This window comes from Rhinolophus sinicus, chromosome 14, assembly GCF_057876585.1.
Source record: "Rhinolophus sinicus isolate RSI-liver-muscle chromosome 14, RSI-T2T, whole genome shotgun sequence".
Classification (NCBI taxonomy): domain Eukaryota; kingdom Metazoa; phylum Chordata; class Mammalia; order Chiroptera; family Rhinolophidae; genus Rhinolophus; species Rhinolophus sinicus.
Window position 1 is genome coordinate 75,409,011 of NC_142514.1, and position 22,965 is coordinate 75,431,975.

The window sequence follows — 22,965 nt, forward strand, 5'->3', positions numbered from 1 at the left end:
TCAGAATTAAGCAGCTCTATTTGTGATAGCCCCAAACTGGAAACAACCCAAATGGTCATCACCATGGAATACTATTCAACAATAAAAAGGGACGAGTGATTGATACACACAATGACATAGATGAATCTCAAATAAATATGCCGAGTGAAGGGAGCCACACAAATTCTCTTCTTGAAAAGGCCAACTAATCTATAGCGACAGAAGTCAGATCATAGGTTTCCAGGGGTGGGGTGATTTGAGGGATCCCCAAGAGGCATGAAGAATCTGGGAGGGGAGACGTGATAGATATATATGTCCATTATCTTGAATTTGTCTGGGTGTGTGTGTATGTCAGAACTTTGTATACTTTAAATAGGTACACTGCAACTTAAGGAAGAAATGTTTTTACTGTACTATTTTGATTTCAAAGTACAGAAGTAATATTCATTGTACTTTGAAGGCCATGTACTTAGATCATCAATTAAGAAACCTGGGGTATCTATTCTGCATTGTCTCCATTTCCCAAGGTCTTTGTGAAACCTCAGTATGAGTCCTGCAGTTCAGTATGGAATGTAAGCTCTGTGAGAACAAAGACCTTTCACCCTTGTTCACTGTTAGAGTCTCAGAGCCTAGAACAATACCTGGCACAAGTAAAGGCTAAATAAATATTTATGGATGGATGACTGAATATCTTTGAAAAGACACTTCCCCTTTTATGACTTCTTTTGTGATGGTGTCTCTAAAAAAAGCAGATGACTTATTTTGGCTTCAGAGAGCTCTTTGATTAATACAACCATTAGCACAATAGTTTTCCTTCTTAAAAGCATTGAAATTTAACTTTTCAGTGTGTAATCTTGTAATTACAGAAAATAGAATTTCTGGTTTTCAACAGAAAAAAATTTTGCATGCTTTGAAATTTGATAGTTATTCAACTTAGTATCCAACTGAGCTCTGAGAATTTGGATTCTAATCACCTCTCTTGTAAGTGCCCTCCTTGAAGGGGAGCCTGTCGTTTATTCAGAAGGGAAGTAGGAAATCCATATTTCTAATTTGGAAAGAATGGTATTTGGAAATGCTTTATATGATGATAAATTGCTTTTTTTTTTCTGTGGGGGGTGAAAATGGCTGGCTTTTCCTAAATTTGATTTTGGAAGCAGCGGAATGATTCATAAAAATGTTGCATCTCCATAGCACATTTCCTTACAAATCATAGTTTGTTAGCTCTGCCCACACTTGGGTAATGCTGGTGGGGTGTGGTCCATTTTTCAGAGGTTGAAGGACTTACATGCACACTTGTTCCGTGCCAGGGCCAGAATCGCTATGTTAGTGTCTGGCCAGGAATGGAATACTCCAGCCTTGGCAGAGCCAGATAGTTTACAGACAGGCAATAATATTGTGGTAGCAGAGAGCTGTGTCATAAGACCAAAAAGAAAGGATGCCAGAACCAGTTTTTTCCCTCTTTCTTTGCTTGTGTGGTTGCCAGTAGTGTAAAAGTGGGGAGTGGTTCAGTTCCCGATGGATGGAGTTGTTTCCTATTCCAGGAAAGAACAGGAAAGAACACTTGACTGGAGTCAGGAAATCTGCCTCTTTCTAGCTGTGTGAATTCAGACAAATCACTCTGCTTCTCTCTACATCAGATTTCCCACTTATCAAACGTGGGGTTTGCGGTAGTTTAAACTGAAGTTCTCTTTAAAACCAGGATTTCGTGAGTCTTTGTGAGTTGTTCTCTTCCCTTCACTGAGTCAGTTATAAGGGTTCTGTCATATGGGAAGAGGAGGGGAAGGTTAGTATTTGCTGCCATGTGGAACTAACCCATTTCTGGACTGACCATTGTTATTCAGGATTTGTCTGGAGAGTCCTTGGGCCACCACCTCTGTTTCTTTCCCAAGCCGCTATGTTGGGCAGAAGCTACAGGAACTGATTTACCATATACGAGCCAACTAGAACAGCATATAGTTTCTATCTCCTAGGACAGAAGGCCTTGTGTGAGAACTTGGTGATGCAGTCACCAATTTTGGAGTGTTTGCTTTGTGCCAAGTGCCATGCCAAGCTCTTTTGAATATGTTTCATTATTTTAAATATGTAACCTCTTATTTAATATATCATTTAATATATTTAATATTTCTTATCACTATTGCAAATGTATGCTTCCTAGGACAACTCAATTTTAGGACAGATTTTTTTTCCCCCTGAGATGGGGGAATGAAAGCTCAGAGACGTAAATACGTATACAGTTGGATGAATTTTCACAGAGTGAGTACACCCATGTAACCACCACCCAGGTCAATTAAGGGGACTGTTACCATCACATATGTCTCAGTATCTACCACAGCCCTCCTTCCTAAAATAACCACCATTCCGACTTCTCACATCACAGATTCATTTCAACAGTGCTGAGATTTGAACCCATGTTGATCTGTCTCCATGTTGCTTTCTCTATCACTTCTGGATTCCTTAGACTTTTCAAATTTGTCAGGGCATGAATGCATTGCCCTCTTGTGTTGGCACACAGGACTTGACACCTTTCTTGATAGGTGGGTCTTATTATAATAATTGAACTTGATTTTCTCTCTGAGTGTTGGGGGTGGGGTGGGGTATGGGTCTAGCTCCTGTTAAGGAGAAAGAGGAAGCAGCAGGCATGGCTGCATTTGAAAGGGCCTGGAAGAATCTGTCTTTTGAATCTGCTTTGTGCTTCTGCTTTGACCCTTATGAACTACTTGGAGAAAGGGAACAGGCGCTGGAGGCAAACTCCCCGAGCTCCATTCAACTTCTGCTTCAGCTCTTAAGGGAGTTGTTTTTTTCTTCCTCATTTGCTTTGTTCATCATCTTACTGGTTTGGAAAGGGTTAAGGTTGTAGGGAAAAATCTTTATTGTGTAGTAATATCTTTCCAAATAGTGGTAAAGAGAACTACATAGTGCTTTAGAGTTTGCAGAACTCCTTCATTCTCATTGTCTGGCTCTCCTTGCTACCAAATGAATTGTTATTATCCCTGCTATTTACTATTCCTTAGGTTGATGTCATCTTTGTGAGTTATTTTAAGGTGAATTTGTGAATTTTAAGATAATTTAATATCAGAATATACATCTTCGCTGTTTTATGACATGTTTAAAAATTATGCCTGCTGAATGTATATTTTTGATGGGGCTTCTGAACCATTTCAAATGTTTCATGTGTTCATTTCAATTCATTTCAACTAGCAATAAGTGAACCCCTCCTATGTTTTAGGAGTCGATATGCTCAACTCTAGAGGTGCGCAATGAGTTGGGGAAACAGATACTGTTACGGATACCAGGACCGGAAAGAACCCAAGTGGCACTCAGAGAGTTAGGAAGGTCAGCTTTATTACGCCGGCGGGCTCAGCGGGATCTTTCCCAAATACTGAGCCCCTAGCAAGGTTTTGAGCAGGTTTTTATGGGTTAGGGACTTCCTTGAGTCGGGGAAGGGGTAGGTGTCGTCTGGTGATTGGCTTGAGGTGTGGCTTGGAGGGGGTTATGCAGAAGTGAGCTGGGGCTTAGGCTGGGGATCTCTCTCTTTGCTTGGGCCATCATTTTAGGTTAGTTTCTCCATCAATACATATAATTTAAATATTGCAATTATATATGCTAGTATGTAGCACTAGAGAAATACAGGCCCTGGAGCAATGAATTGTGATGGGAGTGGGTGCGGGATGGACAGGGCAAGACCACACCAGGTGAGGTTGAAGCTGAGCATTACATGATAACTAGGCAGTTCCCAGGTGAACTCTGGGATGGAGAAAGGAGTTGTAGGCAGAGGAAGGAGCTTGCAGAACGGTATCTGACCTGAAAATGCAGGATGTAATTATGTAAAGTGAGCAGCCCATTGTCGTTGGAACCTAAATAAGGTGGACGTAGAGTGTGGCTGGAGATGAGTCCAGAGAGGCGAGATAGAGCTTAGTGTGGGAAGCTCCTTGCATGCTGTGTTCAGGAGGTTTGATATGACTAGAGAGTGCGATCCATTGGAGACTTTTAAGACAAGTGACATTTGTTTAGTTTTGTTCATTCAACACCCAGTAGGTGGCTATGGTGAATGAATTACAAGTGACCATCCTTACCTTCATGGAACTTTCAGTCTATCAAGGGAGACAGTAGTTAATCAGATTATCATATCTTTATAATTACAATGTTCTGCATGACGCGTGCGTGTGTATATGTGTGTGTGTGTGCGTTGCTGGTTTATCCTATAGGGTGGTCAGCGTGGTCTCTGAAGGAAGCCAGGGAGTGATAATGCAATAGGAGGTAATCGGAGCCTCAGGCATAGACAGGGAGGCTTCTGGGCAGAGCACTGGGAATACTAACACCTCGGGAGTAGGTGCAGGAAGACATGCTGAGCTAGAGCCTTGGAAGAGTTAATGAGCGAGGTGGGAAGGAAACACGGAGATTGGAAGCCAAGAGAACAAAGTGTTTCAGCAAGGGAGTGGTGGGCGCATGGTGATGACTTGTATTTACAAAGATCCTCATGTAAATGGGATCGTTTGTGAAGAGGGGAATCTGAGGGCAAGACCTTGCAGGTCAGTGATTCCCAATTCTGGCCATACATTGGAATTACACCTGTCAGGTGCACCCTGTACCAATTCAACCTGAATATCTGGGGTGGGGCCCAGACATCTGTAGTTTGTTATGATTTCATTCTGCTGCCAAGACTAAGAACGACTGCAGTGGTCTAGGTGAGAAAAGATGGAGGGCTCAGTGCAGTGGGTGGGAAGGTGAGGAGCGGGTGGACTGGGGTGTAGGTAAACCACACAGGACATGTGGGGGGTGAAGGAGAGGAAGTAGACAAAACCGATGAGTGTATTATTGTCACGCATAGTAATGTGATCCCGTGTTTCTGGTTTCAGGTACTCCTTTTTTGTAGCCATGGGCTACCTTACAATATGTCACATCAGCAGAATATACATCTTCCACTATGGAATTCTCACTACAGATTTTTCTGGGTGAGTATTTTAATTTGTCTGTCTGTGGGGGGGGGGCGGCTAACTGCTGGTTTTGACTCAGTCTCTTGGGGTCTGTAAAAATCAAGCGTGCCCATCAGAATCATTCTTAAATCAGTTGGTAAGACTGTGCTAATAAGGTTAAGGTTAAGAGGCCTTGCCCTCTGTGGGACTGTGAGCTCTGCTGTGTTACAAGACAGGGGTCACAAGCTATGGCTTGTGGGCCATATCTGTCCCACCACCTGTTTTTGTAGTTACATTGGAACACAACCAGGCACTTACTCATGTATGTGTTGTCTCTGGCTGCTTTTGCATAGCAATGGTAAAGTGGTTGTGACAGAAGCCATATGACCCTTGCAAAGCCTAAAGTATTTACTATCTTGCTCTTTACAGGAAAAGTTTGCTAACCCCTTGTTGTCAGGCCCTTACACAGGGTTGGTGTTTATCTCTTACTAGTTGATAATACAGAAATTCTTCCATTCTAGTAGTTGTAAAACTGTTGTCTGTCACCAGGCTTTAATCTGGGGGGACCATCTTTCTCCTGATTGGTCCCTTGGGGAAGACTATGGATGGATCAGTGAAAATTTTATGTCCTGTTGACATTTGTTCAGTTACAACTTTTCATTGGACACTAAAACAGAGTTAGTCCTCATAAGACATTGTATGTCATCCACAGTACTTTGTTAGGAGTTCGGTTCTGTTCTCTGTAGGCAGCCGAGGTCAGGAAGAACCCAAGTTCTCCAATCAGGTTGAACTGCCTTTCATTCGATGAGTTATTGCAGAAGTGGCCGTGATATAAAGGGTTTACAACTCACAGCTCATTTCTGTGAACTTTGCAAGTTGTGCAACTAAACTGTCCCACCATGAAGAGGCTTAGGAAGGCAAAACAATGTTGCTTTGGGACGCAAAGACTATTGTTGCATTGCAATTTCCATGATCTTGGTTTGGCCTCAGACTGGCTTTTTATACATCAGTTCTTCTTACCCTCAGGCTCTGGATTTTACCTCTTTGAGTTGTCTCCTTTCTGCATTCCTTTCCTCCAGATTGAGGAGCAGTTTTTCAATGTTTCTGAAACAACTTCACAAACTTTTTATTTCTTAATGATGTGGGTTGCTAAAAAAATATGGAAAATATGGGAGCAGCAAAGATAACAACATAGCTGGGAAGTTATAGCATTAAAATTAATTTTTTAAATGGTGATCATAACTCTCCCAAGTATTTAATCAAAAATCTTCATTTTTGTTTTTGGTTTCGCCCCAGAACCATGCCCCCCCCCACCCCACCCAATACTTAGAAGAGTTCCTGGCATTTAATAGGTGCTCAATAAATGAATGAGTTAAATAGTATTTGTCAGTCCTTTTTTCACTGTTTCCAGGAGCCTCAATTAAACATCCCCTCCAGCCATGTTTGTTTGGGATATTGAACAAAAAAATGTTGACTTTAGCCCAAAGTAGATTTTTACCTATATCATCTTTTCTTTTTAGGGCACAAAGCATATATTCATTTATTCATTTGTTCATTCATTCATTGATTCATTTCTGCAACAATTTTTGAATCCCTAAGATGTGAGACACAGTGCCAGCTATGAGGGACATTTAGTGGGGAGGAAAGGTATTCAGGCAGAGGGAACAGCTCTACAAGAGCACAGGAATGTGAGACAGGTACCTGTGGAGGTCCCAAAAAGCCACCTCCCTTTCCCTTACCACCCACATTCCTGTGTCACCAGATTCTATCAGGGCTGCAGCCTGGCTGTCACTGTGCTTCATCTTCTGCTCTGCATTCCCACTGCCACTGCCCTGGACTACCACGTGTCTGCCACCTTCTTCACGGGCCATCCTTCCTTCCGCCCTGCCCCTTCTCCAGTCTGTGCTCTCTGCACCAACCAGAGTGAGGTCCTAAATACCAGGCAGCTCCATCGTGAGTTGGAGCTGCCCCATCTCCTGCCATGTTGCACTCCCACTGTGCACTGCAGATGGCAGCACTGCCGAAACGTTGATGGTCTGCACACACCCTAGCTTAGTCCATGTCTCAGTGCCTCGGCCTTGCTCATTCCACTGATTAGAGGGATATTTATCATCCCTGTCTGTGTGAAAATCCTTCACTCTATTTTCCAAAACCCAGCTCAGAGATCCCTGCTTTACAAAGCTTTCCCTGATTGCCACTCCCCCCACCCTGCCCCTGCCGTCCATCTTAAGTTTGTCACTGCATTTTGGACCTTGCACTTGGCTTTCAATGACTGTAAATCATACTCCCTGAGACCCCAGTGCAGGGAGTGTTTGTAGTTGGCAGGCATGGGCGCTTTTGCTGTCATTAAATGATTTGTATGCTTATCTAGTGTCATCTGTGTTTATTCCCAAACTTGTTTATTCCACTTTGTATTTCTATATATGCTGGTTATATGTGAAAGGAGAGAAAATGGTTTCTCTAGGTCTAAGTTGGAAAACCACCAGAGCAAGTTAGCATTTTAATAATAATAGGTATTGAATTAAATGGAGGTGAGAATGCTGAAAGGCTGTGGGGGAGGGTTATAAAAATTAAGGGTTCTGTGCTCAGCATCTTTGCAAGCATCTTTACTTCATTTTACCTTCTCAGCCCATGTTAGAGGGAATGACTCTGGAGATAGTGGATGGGGGTTTAGGTACGAGAGATGCCATCATTCAGCAGATCTGCACTCGAAGGAAAGGCGTTAGTCTTGTATCAAGAGGTTCATTGGTTCATCATTCAGCAGACACTGATTGACAACCCTGTGTATTCAAGACACAGTTAGTTATAGGAGACAGGTGTGAGCAAAGACTGCAGCATGAAGGTCCAGTTATCTATTTTAGGTTTATATAGGAAGTTCAAATGTAAACATATCATTGTGTACTGGGTTGATTAGTGTTCCTCCAAATTCATGTCCACCTGGAGCCTCAGAATATGTCCCTATTTGAAAATAGCATCTTTGCAGATGTAACTAGTTAAGATTAGGACACACTAGATTAAGGTGGGGACTAAATTCATTATGACTGGGGTCTTTATAAGAAGACCATGAGAGGCACAGACACACAGGCACATAGAGGGAAGAAGGCCATGTGAAGATGGAGGCAGATAGGAGTGAGGCAGCTATAAGCCAAGGAACTCCAGGGGCTGCTGTCAACCACAGAAGCTACCGTGTTTCCCCAAAAATAAGACATAGCCGGACAATCAGCTCTAATGCGTCTTTTGGAGCAAAAATTAATGTAAGACCCAGTCTTATATTATGTTAGATAAGACCTGGTCTTATAGTAAAATAAGACCGTGTCTTAGATTAATTTTTGCTCCACAAGGTTCATTAGAGCTGATTGTCCGGCTAGGTCTTATTTTCAGGGAAACACGGTAGGAAGAAGCCTGGAAGAGATTCTCCCTCAGAGACTCCAGAAAGAACCAGTTCTGCCAACACCTTGATTTCAGACTTCCAGCCTCCAGAACTATGAGACAATACATTTCTAGTTTTAATTTGTGGTAATCTGTTATGGCAGCTCTAGGAAAGTAAGACAGATTGTTTTATGACCTTTGGATGAGCTAACAACTGTCCCCTGCTCCTGATCGTGCAGGGTAAGAGTGTCTCTACTGTCCACATCTGTCTCTGTTCTTGTCACACCTCCTTCTCCATTGGTTTTATTAATAAAACCATAAACTCTTGCATAATTGTTACATCATTTTTAGTGTAATTGGAATTGTGGAAAGTTACCAGAAGGAAAAATAAAGGGCATTTGTGGAAAACAATAATGTGTTTGTGAGCGTTGTGGATTTGGGGTTTGACAGCAGGGGAGGATGGAAATCAGTTCCTGTGAACTTGACTTTGAGCAGCATAGTCACAATAAATTTCCTCAAGTGATGTTTGTTCTCTGGCATTTTTGGATCTCCTTGTATTAAGAAATCTCTGACGTTACCCACAAAACTGTGGAATGTTTGAACTAGAAAGGACACTGTTGTTAGGGAAAGGGGAAGAAAAAAATATGTCTGCTACCCGTAAGTCACATGTGATTTAGTTCTCTAATTGCTGAGTGGCCGTACTGTACAGTTCTTGGAGGTATGTCTTTTTTTGTTTTTAGTTACAGGGAATTATTAAGCAGCATTTTCTCCCTACCACCATAAATGCACAGTGCCTCACTGAAATAAATCCATCTTCATGGATAATATCAGTTAACAGAAATGGAAAGGTACCTACCAACTTGAAATTGACAAGACGTTTCAAACCACAAATTTGTCAATTAGAGCGATTCTTTGCCAGTCTGTTCTCACTACAGGTGTGCAAGTGACCACCGGTTTTCCTTCAGAATGGAATTTAACACTGCTATTTATTTCAATTTAACAATCTTATTTAGGATTCTGTTGAGGAATACAGTAGTGTTTCAAAGTTGAACCTGTATTTAAAGCAGTCTGAGGTGGTAGCTGTTCTCTTTTGAGCATGCATACAAACCTAAGTGTTTAACGTACTTTATTACACCTTTAGAATAAGGACACACACAGGAATTGAATGTGATTGGATTAGATTAATGTTTGTGTCAAATTATATATATATATATATATATATATATATATATATATATATATATATATATATATGTTTTTAAATTTGGAAAACAAATAAACTTGTACTTTAGATTATTCTGGTGCTTGAAATTTTATTTACCATTCTGAAAGTAATCACGTGCTCATGGGCTAGACGGGTGTTAACGGTGAGGATAACACACAAGACACGTTTTTATTAGTGCTGCTAATACAATTATATCAATACATGCAGTGGCGAATGTCCTCCATGTTTTCTCTGTGAATGTGGGCTATTAAAGGTACGAGAACATCTACTGTTCTTGTGGGGGAAGCTCAAAAATTGCTTGTAATAAAGCTGGTATTTGAGTCCTTTGCAGTTTGTGATAGTGAACTGATTGATTTCTTCTTTTTTGCTCATAGAAGGGTGCAAATTGAGTTTTCTTCTGAGGGAAGCAGCAAGAACTCCCACTTCCTTTTTGCAGGGTTGGCCAGATTCAGGCAGATACTTGCTCTCCTGTCACGTTGGCAATTTGAGTTGCCCATGTGTTTTTGAAAACATTATGAAATGAGAACTCTTATACATTGCTAGTGGGAGTATAAATTGGTACAACCCTTCTGGAAGGCAATTCAGCCATAAATTTCAAGCAAGACTTTTTAAACAGTTTATATTCTATGATAGGATACATTCCTAGGATTTGGATGACCTGAAGGAAATCAAATTTAGTCATAAGCATGTTTAACTCTTGTCAATAATAGTGAAAAATTGGAAGCATCCTAAGTGGCTCCAAAGAGATAAAAGATTAGATGATGGTATTAAAATGCATCCATTGAAAAAGAAGTCTTCAAATAATGTTTTATGATACTGGAAAATGCTTACAAGATAATGGAAAATAAAAACCACAAAACAAATACATGTATTAAGATGTCATTTTTATGGATATGGACATGCATAGAAGAAAGAGGGGAAGGAAATAAAATACTAAGACAGTAGTTCTGTGGGAGTAGTGCTTTATTGGTGATTTTAATAATTGTTTTATTCTTTTATATGATTATGAGAAATCCTAAATGTTATTTAAATATATTATGCATGCATCTTATGGTGAACTGTAGCCTACAGGAGCAGAACAACAGTTGTTTGTGTTTTCTGTTACCTTATTGTGTTTCTTGTTACCCAAAATAGAAATCACTTGCCTGTACTCCTTGCTAGTGGTGGAGAGATCATTTGCCCTATTGTTCCATGAGAAATGTTTTCCTGTTAAGACATCCTCATCACTCCATCTAACCACTCCAGTATATGCAAATGATCGAGTTCTATAAGATGGAAAAAAGAAGATATTTGCAAAGAGATTTCAAGATTTTCTTATTTCATGTTTCTCATCAGGCTGCTGCCAGCTTTTCAATAATTGGTGCAGTCATTTCTAATTTAGTTCCGAAGACTTGAGTATAAGTTATACAAAGTGTTTGGTGGGTTCCTTGAGTATAAGTTATACGAAGTATTTGGTGGGTTCCTGTTAAAATGAAGAATGGATGGTTTTGTTGAGTGCCAAAATAGAGAGATGAAATCTTTGAAAAGATGAATAGAAAGAGTAAGAGCCCTTTCTGCCCTGGTTGACCACTGGATGGTTCTGCACAGAAACCATGGAGTCTGAACTGAGTCCAGAGGAGTTCCCGAAGCCTTCAGGAAGCCTGATGGAGCTGGGTACCTCCTTTGCTGGGACTCCTGGAGTCCCTTATTTTCTTCCCCAAGGTTGGCACAGTTGATGGGAGTGTCGGAGAATTCCACTAAGGCTGCAATATCATCACCCACCTCTTCTGTAATCCAAGAAGCAGGGGGCACAGGTGGGGCAGAAGCAGCAGGGAGAGGAGGAGGTACTGCCGAGCCTCCTCTGTCCCTCAGCTGCTGGGTCCAGGCTACGGGTTGCACGGTTCACATTGTAGCTTAGCACCTCTGGTTGTTGTGCAAGATGGCGATCCTGGCCCAGGTTGCAGCTGACTGGAAGTTCATTGTACTTGCTTGTATTCTCCCATCCTACCAAACGTCTTACTTGTCTGACTGCTTGTTTTCCTAGTATGTAAGCATTACATGTGCATTTGTAGCATAAACAAAGAAATAATACAAATATTAAGGATAACTTTTTGGATCGAAAGTGACCTACTGAGAACAATAAGATCCTTTGAATGTCAGATCTGGCTTGATGCTGGCCAGCTAGCTGTGTGACTGGGTGGCTCTTTTGAGGACGGCATTATCTCATTGTTCCATCCTGGCTTTACCAGGACTTCAGGTTCAAAGATGAAAGTAAAACACATAGGTTTTGTTGGAATATTGCTCAAAACCGAGTTTCGTTTAATGTTTTAAAACAGGTTATTTTTTGTTGAGAGTTGATATGGGAGATGGAAATGGATGAATGGGTACCACTTCCGGTAAATTGCCTAAAGTCTGTATCAGAAGGCGTTGACTGTGTATATGTGTGGTGGGGGCGGGAGGGTGGGGATGGCATTGCTGCCTTTCTTGTTACTCTAAACACACCTCTAACTGTCTGTTTCCTCTCCTTTATTTCCTCCTATATTTTATTATTCAAATTTAACTAATGATCTTAGGTTCAGGAAGATAAAAGTTTTTCTTTTTAATCATGGAAAAAACATCATAGGACAAAAAGAAGTAGCCCTGCCTCAACCCTGCTAGACTCAAACCTTGATTTCAGGTTAGTTAGCTGGTTCCCATGGATTCAAGTACAGGGACCACGACGGACCGGCATGTCCACATCCAAGGACAGGGCACACTTCTCAGGGGTGGCAACGCTGAGTGCAGCTCAACTTCTAAGGCCTCGTTGTCCTGACGAAGTTCTTCGGCACCATCGAGGAGGCTCTTTGTGTCCTTCCTGTGCTTGGGTGCGCTAGGTTTGGATTTTTGCAAAACGAAAGCATGAGTTCCAACCACAAACCAAAAAACATGTCTTAGATTATGTTTCAATTGCAGTGCAACATGGATTTGCCTTTATCTTTAGTAACTCGACAGATTTGACTCCCCAATCTCCGTAACTTGTGCAATCTCAGTTTGGTGTGTGATCCACACATAAGTTTAAATAAATTGAAATGAAAACATGTTCAAGAGGACTTTGAGCAAGAGCATAGGGCATTCTTCCATGAAAAAGTAAGAATTTAGGAGAATTCTAACTTCATTCCTTTTAGTGAACAGGTTCTCATTCTGGTTTCTGGATTTCAGATCTTTTTCACAAGTTATCAGTATATTATGTTTGATAAGCCCATGATGTTATATGTGAGTTGTTTCTTACTGAAGTTGCTAGAACCTTCTTTAGAACAGAAGCAGTGTATTGTTGAACATATAGTCTGGATGATGTGTAACAGTATTTGATCCATAACTGCTAATATTTTTGTTCCAAAAAAAGGGACTTTTTTTCCTAAAGAATGACAAAAATGTGGTTTTTACATCGACCCATTGGTGCAGATTTCATATTGAATAATTGTTATTTATGGATGTTGATCTAGATATTCAGTATTATGTATTGTATTAGTCTCTAAGAAGCAGATGCCAAGATGGGGACAGAAGTATGAGAGATTTGTTGGGTGAAATGCCTGTGAAGGAAAACTAGGAGGCAACTGGATGAGGGGGGGAGAGCCATCAGATTAAAATGCACGTCAGCCCCCTGAGACGAGAAGGACAGAGTGAAGGGAGGTCTTGGGCTGCAGTGCAGTTCTGAGAAACTTTTGGCAAGTCCTTGAGCTACAATTCTTGGGGCAGAGGAGTACCCTGCCTAGTAGGGAGGGGCCTGCCTGGATCCGCTGCTGTGCTCAGTTGGCTGGGAGCAGCCCCAGCGGGGCCTGGGCTCAGAGCAAATGAGGTGCAGAAGCAGAGGGCGCAGCTGGAGCCAGTCAGTTCTGCTCCCCCAGTAGCCCATCTGAGAGGCGCGTCCTTAGGGCCACCACCTCATAGTATGTGAATATCAGCTTACCAAATGCTTTACCGAACATACGCCTAATTATAGAGTACATTAAATCCAACCCCAGATAGAGGAAAACAAATGCTGTACTTCTATAGAGACAGAAGGGCAGGCTAATTCCATGAAAAATTTTATGTCTTTGTTGATATATTTTTTAGGCCCTTCAAAAATGAAGTTATGAATTAACCCGAACGTAGGAACTCACTTGGTTTGCCAGTTGCATAGTCACCAGAGCGTGTGCTTCAAATTTAAAAAAACTTTGTGGTTTGGATTTATGTAAGGAAGACTGGGAGTTTAGGTCCTATCACTGATTTCTAGGACTTTCCCTCTCTCAGGGGGGGAGGGGAACAAAAGGCTTTGGAAAGAAAATTATTCTGCTTAGAAAGTCATACTTGATGAGGGTAAGGGGGATGAAATATATGGTGACGGAAGGAGAACTGACTGGGTGGTGAACACACAATGGGATTTATAGGTGATATAATACAGAATTGTACACCTGAAATCTATGTAATTTTACTAACAATTGTCACCCCAGAAAATTTTTTTAAAAAAAGTCATACTTGAAACTACCTTGAATGTGAAGCTTAGAGTGAGTCCCTTTCAAGAATAAGAGTTCTTGGCATCTGCTATGCACCATGGGTCAGAAGTCTTGTTGATTATCAAGCAGGTGAACTGCAAAGTTGTATCTTCCAATTTGGTCTCATAGAAAGCTTCCGTGTAGCCCTTATTTCCAGGACCCGAACATCAGTGTTCTGGAAGAGCAGTTATTTTTTTTTTTTTTTTCAATATAAAAGAGCATAGTCACATCAGTGTTAGCTAGGCGCACATCTTGCTGCCCAAGAATGACCGACCCCCTTCACCGCCCCACCCCCGTGACTCCCTTGTTTGCCACACCGACTTCTCTCCTGTCCTGGCAGAGCACAGATGCCCTCCCTTCTGCAGTCAGACTCACTCCCCTTTCTTTTACACACAACATTCAAAATCTTGTTTCGAGCGATGGCCATTGGCCACAGGGCTTTTGCAAATAAGGTGTAAAACTCGGCATCGGTGTTCAGATGCCAAGAACTCTTATTTATTGGTGCTTTCTTTGAAATACTTTAGCTTGTTAGTTTATGTTGATATTTTAAAAATACATGCTTATTATTTTAAAGAGATGAGAAATGGGAACTCGAATGACAGGAATCTAAGAGGAAAATGGACTCACAGAGACGTGGCTAAGTGCAGCTGACACACATCAGACTTGGTCTAAAGGTGGTTTGTGTTTGATCCCATCCTCACACACCTGGGCCTGGCCTGAGAGGCTCACACAGAGGCTGTGTGGCATCCCAGGGACACCTCCATAGGATTGATCAAAGTCTCAGCATTCCATATAAATGAGCCTTCAGTCCATAGGGGTCAGAGATGGCAAAATCAATAAGAAGCCGTAAGAATGGAGATCAGAAAACCAGGATAGACCAAGAACGTTTGAAGGCAAGTGTGGTAGAGCAATGGGATTTTTATCTTGTCTTGTTGGGCAAGAATAGAGCTACAAAAGGTATTAAACTAGGGGAGACCATTGAAAAAACAGGTGCATTTAAAAAATTGCAACTTTATTGAGATATACAGTTCATATACCATACAATTCGCTCCTTTACAATCCAGTGGTTTTTAGCATATTCACAGAGTAAATTTACAGAGTACAACCATTCACCACAATTAACTTTACATTTTCATCACCTTCAAAAGAAACCTATATGCATTAACTATCACTTCTCATTTCCTCCCAATTCTCCCAGCCCTAGGCAACCAGCTGTCTACTTAATTTCTCTGTGTTAATTTGCCTGTTCTAGACATTTCATATAAAAGGAATCATAGAATATGTGGCCCTTTGTGTCCGGCTTCTTTTATTTAGCGTGTTTTCAAGGTCCATTCATGTTGTAGCATGTGTCAGTACTTCATTATTTTTATTGTTGAAATAATACCATATTTATTTATCCATTGATCAGTTGATGGACATTTGGGTTATTTCCTTTTGGATTATTATGAATAATGTTGCTCTGAATATGTGTGTACAAAATTTCTGTGTAGACATTTTATTTCTCATGGGGCTACACCTAGAAGTGTAATTGCTTGGCATATGGTAACTCTGTGTTTAACCTTTTGAGAAACCACCAGACTGGTTTGTAAAGCAGCTAAACCATTTAATATTCCCACCAGTAATGTATGCGGGTTCCAGTTCTCCACCTCCTGGCCAATATTTGTCTGTCTTTTTGATTCTAGTCATCCTATTGCTTGAAAAGTAGTATTCCATTGTGGTTTTGATTTGCATTTCTCTGATGACTGATGACTGTTCAGTGTTTTTTCATGTGCTTATTCACCTTTTGTGTATGTATTTTAGAGAAATGTCCATTCAAGGCTTTTGGCCATTTTTAAATTTGGTTATTTGTCTTTTTATTCTTGAGTCATAAGAGTTATTTGTATATCCTAATACAAGTCTCTGACAGATATATGATTTGCACATATTTTCATACGTTGTGAAATGCCTTTTCACTTTCTTGATGGTATGTGTCCTTTGAAGTACAAAAATTTTAAATTTTAATATCTATTTAATCTTTTTTTTTCTTTTGTTATTTGTGCTTCTGTTGGGTTACATCAATGAAACCATTGCCAAATTTAAGGTCACGAAGATTTATGCCTGTGTTTTCTTCTAAGGGTTTTATAGTTTTAGCTCTTACATGTAGGTCTTATATCCATTTGAGTTATTTTTTGTATTCTTTTTATGTGGATATCGAGTTGTGCCATTGCCATTTGTTGAAAACACTGTTCTTGCCTTCACTGAATTATCTTGGCACCCTTATTAACACTTCTTAGGCGAATTTTTATTTGATGGCTTTTTTCAGATGGCGATTGGTGTTATTGTTTGCCATTCAATGGTTTATAGGCAGCTGTATTTTACAAATGTATCTTTCACTATGTGTGCAGGAAAGAATCACCTTTAATAGAACAAAGCATATAAGGGCCAATATATATATCTCATCCAGGTGGAACCAGGGCACTGGATTGGGTATGCCATACACTTTAATGTATGTTCAGATTCCCTGGAGATCTTGTTAAAATGCAGATTATTTTCTGGTTCTGGGAAGGAGTGTGAGGTCCTGCATTTCTAACAAGCTCCAGGCCACGCTGAGGGTGCTGGTCCCAGAACCTATGCTATGAGTAACAGCTCAAGAGGGACTTTCTGGTGTGATCTTGCTGTTCAGCATTATTATACCTACTTATTTAAAGTGCTTTGGAAGGGAAGTAAACATTATTTATTTTGAATTCAGTGTTTTTGTGTTTTATTTAATAATCTATAAGATGAAGAACCGTCATGCAGAGAAATAGAATAAAAATTTCTCCCAGTGGCACTTCTACCCATCTTCATTATTTTTTATCTTCCTTTTAGGCCTCTGATGATTGTCACTCAGAAGATCACAACCTTGGCCTTCCAAGTTCATGACGGTAAGAAAAGTGACCCTTCTTTTTGTTCTAAGAGTGAACCTGACATTGTTTTATACGCTATACACAGTCCCCAGTTTAGACAAGTGCTGGCAGATTTTGCTAGATCTTGTCAAAAAATTGCAGGCCTCTTTAATAGTAGCTTTTTACTTGTCCAGCCATTATTTCCCATTGCCCTCCTGAATCTGCAGCCTAAATTTGCTGAAATATTTGCATTGAGAACAGTGGATTTTCTGTTTACTTTTATAATATTTTAAATTTAAGTTAACTTATGGTGCTCTCTGTCCATCATTTCCAAATCTGTTAAGAAAAATGGCATCCTGTTTCTTTGGTTTAGTCTTGGAAGATCTCATGAAGTATAATAAAAGATTAAACAGCATTGGCTGCTTAACTATTTTTTGATGCTAGGTTTCTTTATTTGGCTTGGAAAATTATCTAATGAGATTAGTCTGACCATATAAAAAGCTGGGAGAAGAAAGAATCTTCTGTTTGTATAAAAACTGAGTATTTTTTTTCACCCAGGCCCTTCCTGAAAATGGCCAGTAAGGGTGATTTCCACTGTTAAACTGGGTTCCAGGGAAGGACAATGGCACTTTCAGCTGGGCAGAAGATGGGCTTAAGCTATGCCAGGTGTAATTAGTAAAAATATATTCTGAAAATTTAGACTTCCTTGGCAAATGCTGTCTGAGTGCTGTAACGTCTTTATGTGTTGGCAGGTTAAGAAGATTTACAATCTTCACTAGTCTTCCTGTTTTTCCTTCAAGCTTGGAAACTGATTTAATTTGATTCTGACTGTGTGTATTCCTAGTTTGTTCTTGGTGACTTAGTTTTTCTGTAGAGAACCGGGTAATTTTATACCAAGGATAGAGTCTTTCTAGGGTGACCAAATGTCCTGGTTTGCCCAGAACCAGGACGTTCCCCAGGATATGAGACTTTTAGTGCCCAATTGAGGTAAGTCCTGGGCAAGCTGGGTGATTTTGTCAATTTTTTTTGTACCTGAAAATCCACTTGGTAGTATAGTGGTTATAGACTAACATTAGAAACATAAATCAATAACTGAAATCAAATTAATTTCTGGGATTGCCAGAGATGCACTACTTGAAGAGATCTTAGAAAAGAGTGAGTGTGATTTTTTTTTTTTTTAAAACACTGCTTCTTGGGTTTTTTGTTTGTTTTACATAGACTTTTTGCCTAAATTTACTTTTGTAAACATTCTCAGTTTACCCTATTTTCTGGAACATCCCTGACATACAGCAAAATGTTTATTAGCCTTTGTCTTTTTTTCTTGTGTGTGGGAAGAAGAAGTAAATTCTGGAACACTCTGCCTTCTCTTTGGTATGTTTTTGAGTTGCCTTTGTGATTGGCGGCCATATCCATCTTAGCTGAATACACAGTTTTAAAGTCGACATCTAATGCTTATGAGATGGCACTTCAGTTTCTTTGACACTAAGTTAACTATACATTTTATGGGAAGCACGAATGTGATTTGGTTGGTGGTTTTTTTGGTATGGATGGGTTATAAAAGAAGAAAAATCTGATAATTTTTTGTGTGTTTTCCCTGCATTCAGGGTTATGTTTCCGTGATTTGGAAGAGGAAAGTCCCTATTTCTTTCCCCCATTCCATTCCACATCCATGCTCTCAGCTTGTACCAGGTGTCTGTACCCAGCTATCAGAGAGGTATTTACACTGGTGCAGGCTGCAAATGCAGGCTTATTTCTCTCATGTAGCAACAAAAACATACAGCGTAGTAAGGCGTGTAGGAGATGTGGAGGGTCCTCTGGGATCCATGTCATACTGTGTGGATTCAATCGGAGTAACCACTGGATTCTCCCCTCTCCATAAGAGCCTGTAGAGACTTCCTCACACATGCACTTCTGAAGGGTAGCCCTTTGATCCAGGGCATTTTTTAAAAATGGAAATGGGGACCCTTTATGATTTATGAAACAAAAAATCAATCACCTTTTTCAAAGGAGTTTTATAAGTCTCTTTCAGAATTAGTTATCTGCTTCAAACATCTTATTTCTAAATTTTTTCTTTTTCATAGGATTAGGTCGAAGAGCTGAAGACCTGTCTGCTGAGCAACATCGACTTGCTATAAAGTAAGTTAAAATATTCTTGAGCCCCTTGTATATCAGTATCTAGAGGTCTTCCTCATTTTTCAATATCTGCATATGAGCTCCGTTATATGGATGCAATACCATTTATTTAATGAATCTGTTATTGATGGACACTTGGGTTGTCGACCAGTCTTTGGTTTTTGCAAACGGTAAATGATGAATAACTTTATCCATACGTCATTTTAAATGAGTTTGGATATAGCTGTAGGATAGATTCCCGTAAGTGGGATTGCTGGGCCAAAGACTAAATGGATCTGTAATTTGTTAGTTTTGCAGGATTCTCCTTTACTGGGGTTGTTAGGTCTATTCCAGAATTATTTTCATTGGGCATATGTCTTAGGATCCTCAAGAAACAGTTAATTATCGATGCACATCAGTATTATTAAATGCTGGCATGAAAAATGATAGGAAATAGAGCTGGCGATATAAATTTGGGCTGGGACTAGAAAAAAGGAGGAAGGCTAAAGGTTGAAGGTGGACTTTGGCCAGTGTTGACTTGTAATAGAAAAAGGGGTGGATGTTGGAGAGGAAGGAGGCTATGCAAAGTAGGGCAATAACATGGAAATGGAAATGGCATGTGGGGTAGCATGTTGGGGATGGTGCTGCAGCCATGGTGGAGGGTTCCTTCCAGTAGTAGGAGATAACTGGGAGAAGTGGGGGTCCCAGGAGGTGAGGTGATTGAGTGCTTCATTCCTTTGTTAAAGAATTGGGACTTGGAAGCAATGGAGAACCATTGAAAGAGTCTAATGAATCAAGTTCTTTGCTAAGCATTATGGGAGTGTAAATGCTATAGGGCAATAACTGCAACAACTGGTCACCAATGGCATTTTAGGAAGCCTTTCCCCACATTTCTATCCTGCTAGAAGAACATGCCCCTTAAACTGCCATTAATACACTGCAAAGAACTGGGCTCTACAGAATTTTCCCCTGCCACTCCCCTTGTCTGTTGTTCAGGAGCTCGTGCCTGGATGCCAAAGCAGACAAGAGACTACTACAGCAGTAGTTTTGTGTGGCCTCTTCAAGTGAAAACTGGTTCTATCCATCATTTGCTTTCTATTTATTTTGGCAGTCAGGAGGGAGTTTTCCCATATCAAAGTATCTCAATCAACTAATGGTCGGTCAGGTCCCCACCCTGCCTGATGTTTATTACTTTTCATTTTCTCTTATAGACAGACAGCTAAGGTTGATTCCCCAGTTTCAGAGCTGCCTTTGCCCTTAGACCCAGCTCCCGGTGTTTACAGTAGGGGCCTGCCAGCAGAGGGCGCCACGGAGTGCTGAACTTTCTCTGGGACTCTCACCTCATTAACTTTTCCTTTAAACAAGATTTCTTGGGCGGATTTTTAGAGAAACAGAGCAAGGAAAGATCATGTTATATTTAATAAACTATAAAGATAACACCTGTGTTTACGATTTGCTTATTTGCAAATATGAAAAAAAATTAAAGACTGAAGACTTTTCCACTTTATTTTCACAGAGTAAAACCCTCTTTTTTGGAATACTTAAGCTACCTTCTCAACTTCATGAGTGTCATAGCAGGCCCTTGTAACAATTTCAAGGACTATACAGCCTTCATTGAGGGGAGACATATACATATGAAGTTGCTGGAAGTGAACTGGAAGCAAAAAGGTTTTCACAGCCTGCCAGAACCTTCTCCCACTGTAAGTTTTTAGTGCCAAGCACTTACCCAGAAATCCAGAAAATAGAGTTTTGCTGCCAGGGCTGACTCTCACTAATAATTGTCCTAATTAAAAAGCCAAACAGTTTACCAGAAAGTTTGGCCAATACCTTTTCCCTCCATTTGTTTAAAATACCAGTATTGGTGTTTATTTGCAGTGGTTGTCTGTGTTGAAGCAACAGATGTTTATTTCACAGCGGAGTCATTGGCTAGGAAGATTAAAGCAATCGATCCATTAGTCAGTGAGCCAATATTTAGTGCCTACAGTATGCTTGGCACTGTACTAGCTAACACATTTACATTTATGAGTGTTTCATAGAGCCAATTCACATAGAGCCAAAGACTAATACATCATAAAAGGTGGAGGGGGAGGAAATGGGGACCAGAATAAATGTGCTTTCTGTTGCAGAGCCCTCCTGTTGAAAAAGAAACCAGTTTTCACACTGGCATGACCAAAGCTTGGTTTTACTGATTTTGAGAGAGTTTAAATATGGTATTTTATTGAAATATTTTAATTTTAATCTGAATTTTATTAATCTCCAATTAGTCTTCAGTAGGATAACTTATTGAACTTTACAAATATGCTAAATTTATTCAGATTAAATATCCTGTTTTTAAGGGAAATTTGTCATTGAAAGAATGGGGAAAATTGTATAAGGCAGAAAATGAGGGTAATATAAATATTTCATAAATGCTAGTGAAAGTCTAGGCAAAATTAAATAATTGAAAATTTAAGTGATTTATTAAGCATGCATTTTCAGACAGTTTTGAGACAGTTGGCTCCTCAGCACTTTATGGTTAGTCAAATATCTCAGCTCCAGCTGCAGTATTGAAACCATCTAGGAGTGACATCACCATGGCTATGAGACATTAAAGTAACCACAGGTGTTTCTAGGCCGTGTCTGTCACAGCAGTGCTTTTGTGTTTCACATGCTTTTATTTAGAAAATCATAATTATCAGAGAATCTTTAACATCACTCTCCAAGGAGACTTGCATTCTTATGCACAGAGACGTTGAAAGGATGAGGTGGCATTCTGGCTAAAGACACATTGAAGGGAGGGGGCTGTCACCCATGAGCTGGTGCCTCCTCGGTGGCTAAATGTGGTGAGCATTTAACTGGGAAACAGGCACTGTTCTTAGTACCTTGTAAATATTCATTCACTTAAACCTCAAGCTACCCTCTGAGGGAGGTGCTAGTGCTATCCCTACCTTACAGATAAAAGTAGTTTGTTTTTATAAAGTTGGGAGCTATAATTGTGTTGATGTTAAATGACATTCTCTGGAATGTCAGGGAAACGGCAAAATCACTCCATCCAGAGGAATTTAAAATGTCAGTGCATCTTCACCCTAGAGCAGACGACATTTATCCATCCTGGAGGGTTTCTACAGCGTTCCATTACCTGCCGTGTCTTGGAGCAGATGTTTAATCTTTAATCGCACGTGCGGAATCCTTCCTAACTCAGCTTCTGTCCGCCTTGCTGGTGATTCAGACCCATTTCCTTGGCTCTGCTGGCTGCAGCAGTGGAAGGCAAATGCTTATTTCTTTCTGATGGAAGTTGCCACCCTGTATTATTCTCTGTTTCTTTTATGTTTTGGGTAATACAACCATCTACCCTTTGCTTGGAGAATTTTCTGGTGAAAGTTTTCTTCCATTTGACGTAACATTCAGTCCTCAAGTGTCAGTCGGACATTCTGAATCTAAATATATCCCATGTCCATCCCAGTATTTGTTTCACGAGGAAGAATGCCTGCTGCCACTCCGGTAGGGGACATTGGCAACGCAGCTATCGGAACAGCTTTGTTCTACTGTGTCTGTGCTCTACTGGAGTCTTCTGAATGGTTATACTGATTCCCCCTCCCCCCTATTTTCAGGGAGCTGTGATACACAAATTGTGCATGACCTTGGTGGCTCTCCTTCTGTTTTTGACGCTCACGAAGACCTTCCCTGTCACCTGCCTGATGGACGACTCGTTTGTTCATAGAGCAAACTTTCTGACTCGACTTGGCTACTTATATGTTGTCATGCAAGCCTCAAAGCCCAAGTATTACTTTGCCTGGACGTTAGGTAAGTTGGATGGAGTAGCCCTAGGTGAATGAGGAAAAAAAATGACACTCCTTGGATGGCTTAGCCAGAACAACACTTTGGATCACTTAACCAAAAAAGTCCAGTACATAATGGAAAACAGTTGAGCCAGTGTCATTTTTTACTTCCCAGCGTAGCACTCCTCTTTCCTTCGGTCTATAAACTCAAATATATGTGATAAGGAGAAAAGCTATTGTTTAAACCCAGTTTTA

General features: G+C 40.4%; 1 protein-coding gene across 1 annotated transcript in view; it reads left to right on the top strand.

Annotated features, from left to right (window-relative positions):
* The window catches only part of MBOAT1 (membrane bound glycerophospholipid O-acyltransferase 1), a 100,378-nt gene that overhangs the window by 50,171 nt on the left and 27,242 nt on the right, over positions 1–22,965 (top strand). The window contains exons 4-8 of the mRNA XM_019734286.3: positions 4,836–4,931; positions 16,824–16,879; positions 18,922–18,976; positions 20,469–20,652; positions 22,543–22,735. Of these exons, the coding sequence (XP_019589845.2) occupies positions 4,836–4,931; positions 16,824–16,879; positions 18,922–18,976; positions 20,469–20,652; positions 22,543–22,735 (584 nt within the window). The remainder of the gene's footprint in view (positions 1–4,835; positions 4,932–16,823; positions 16,880–18,921; positions 18,977–20,468; positions 20,653–22,542; positions 22,736–22,965) is intronic.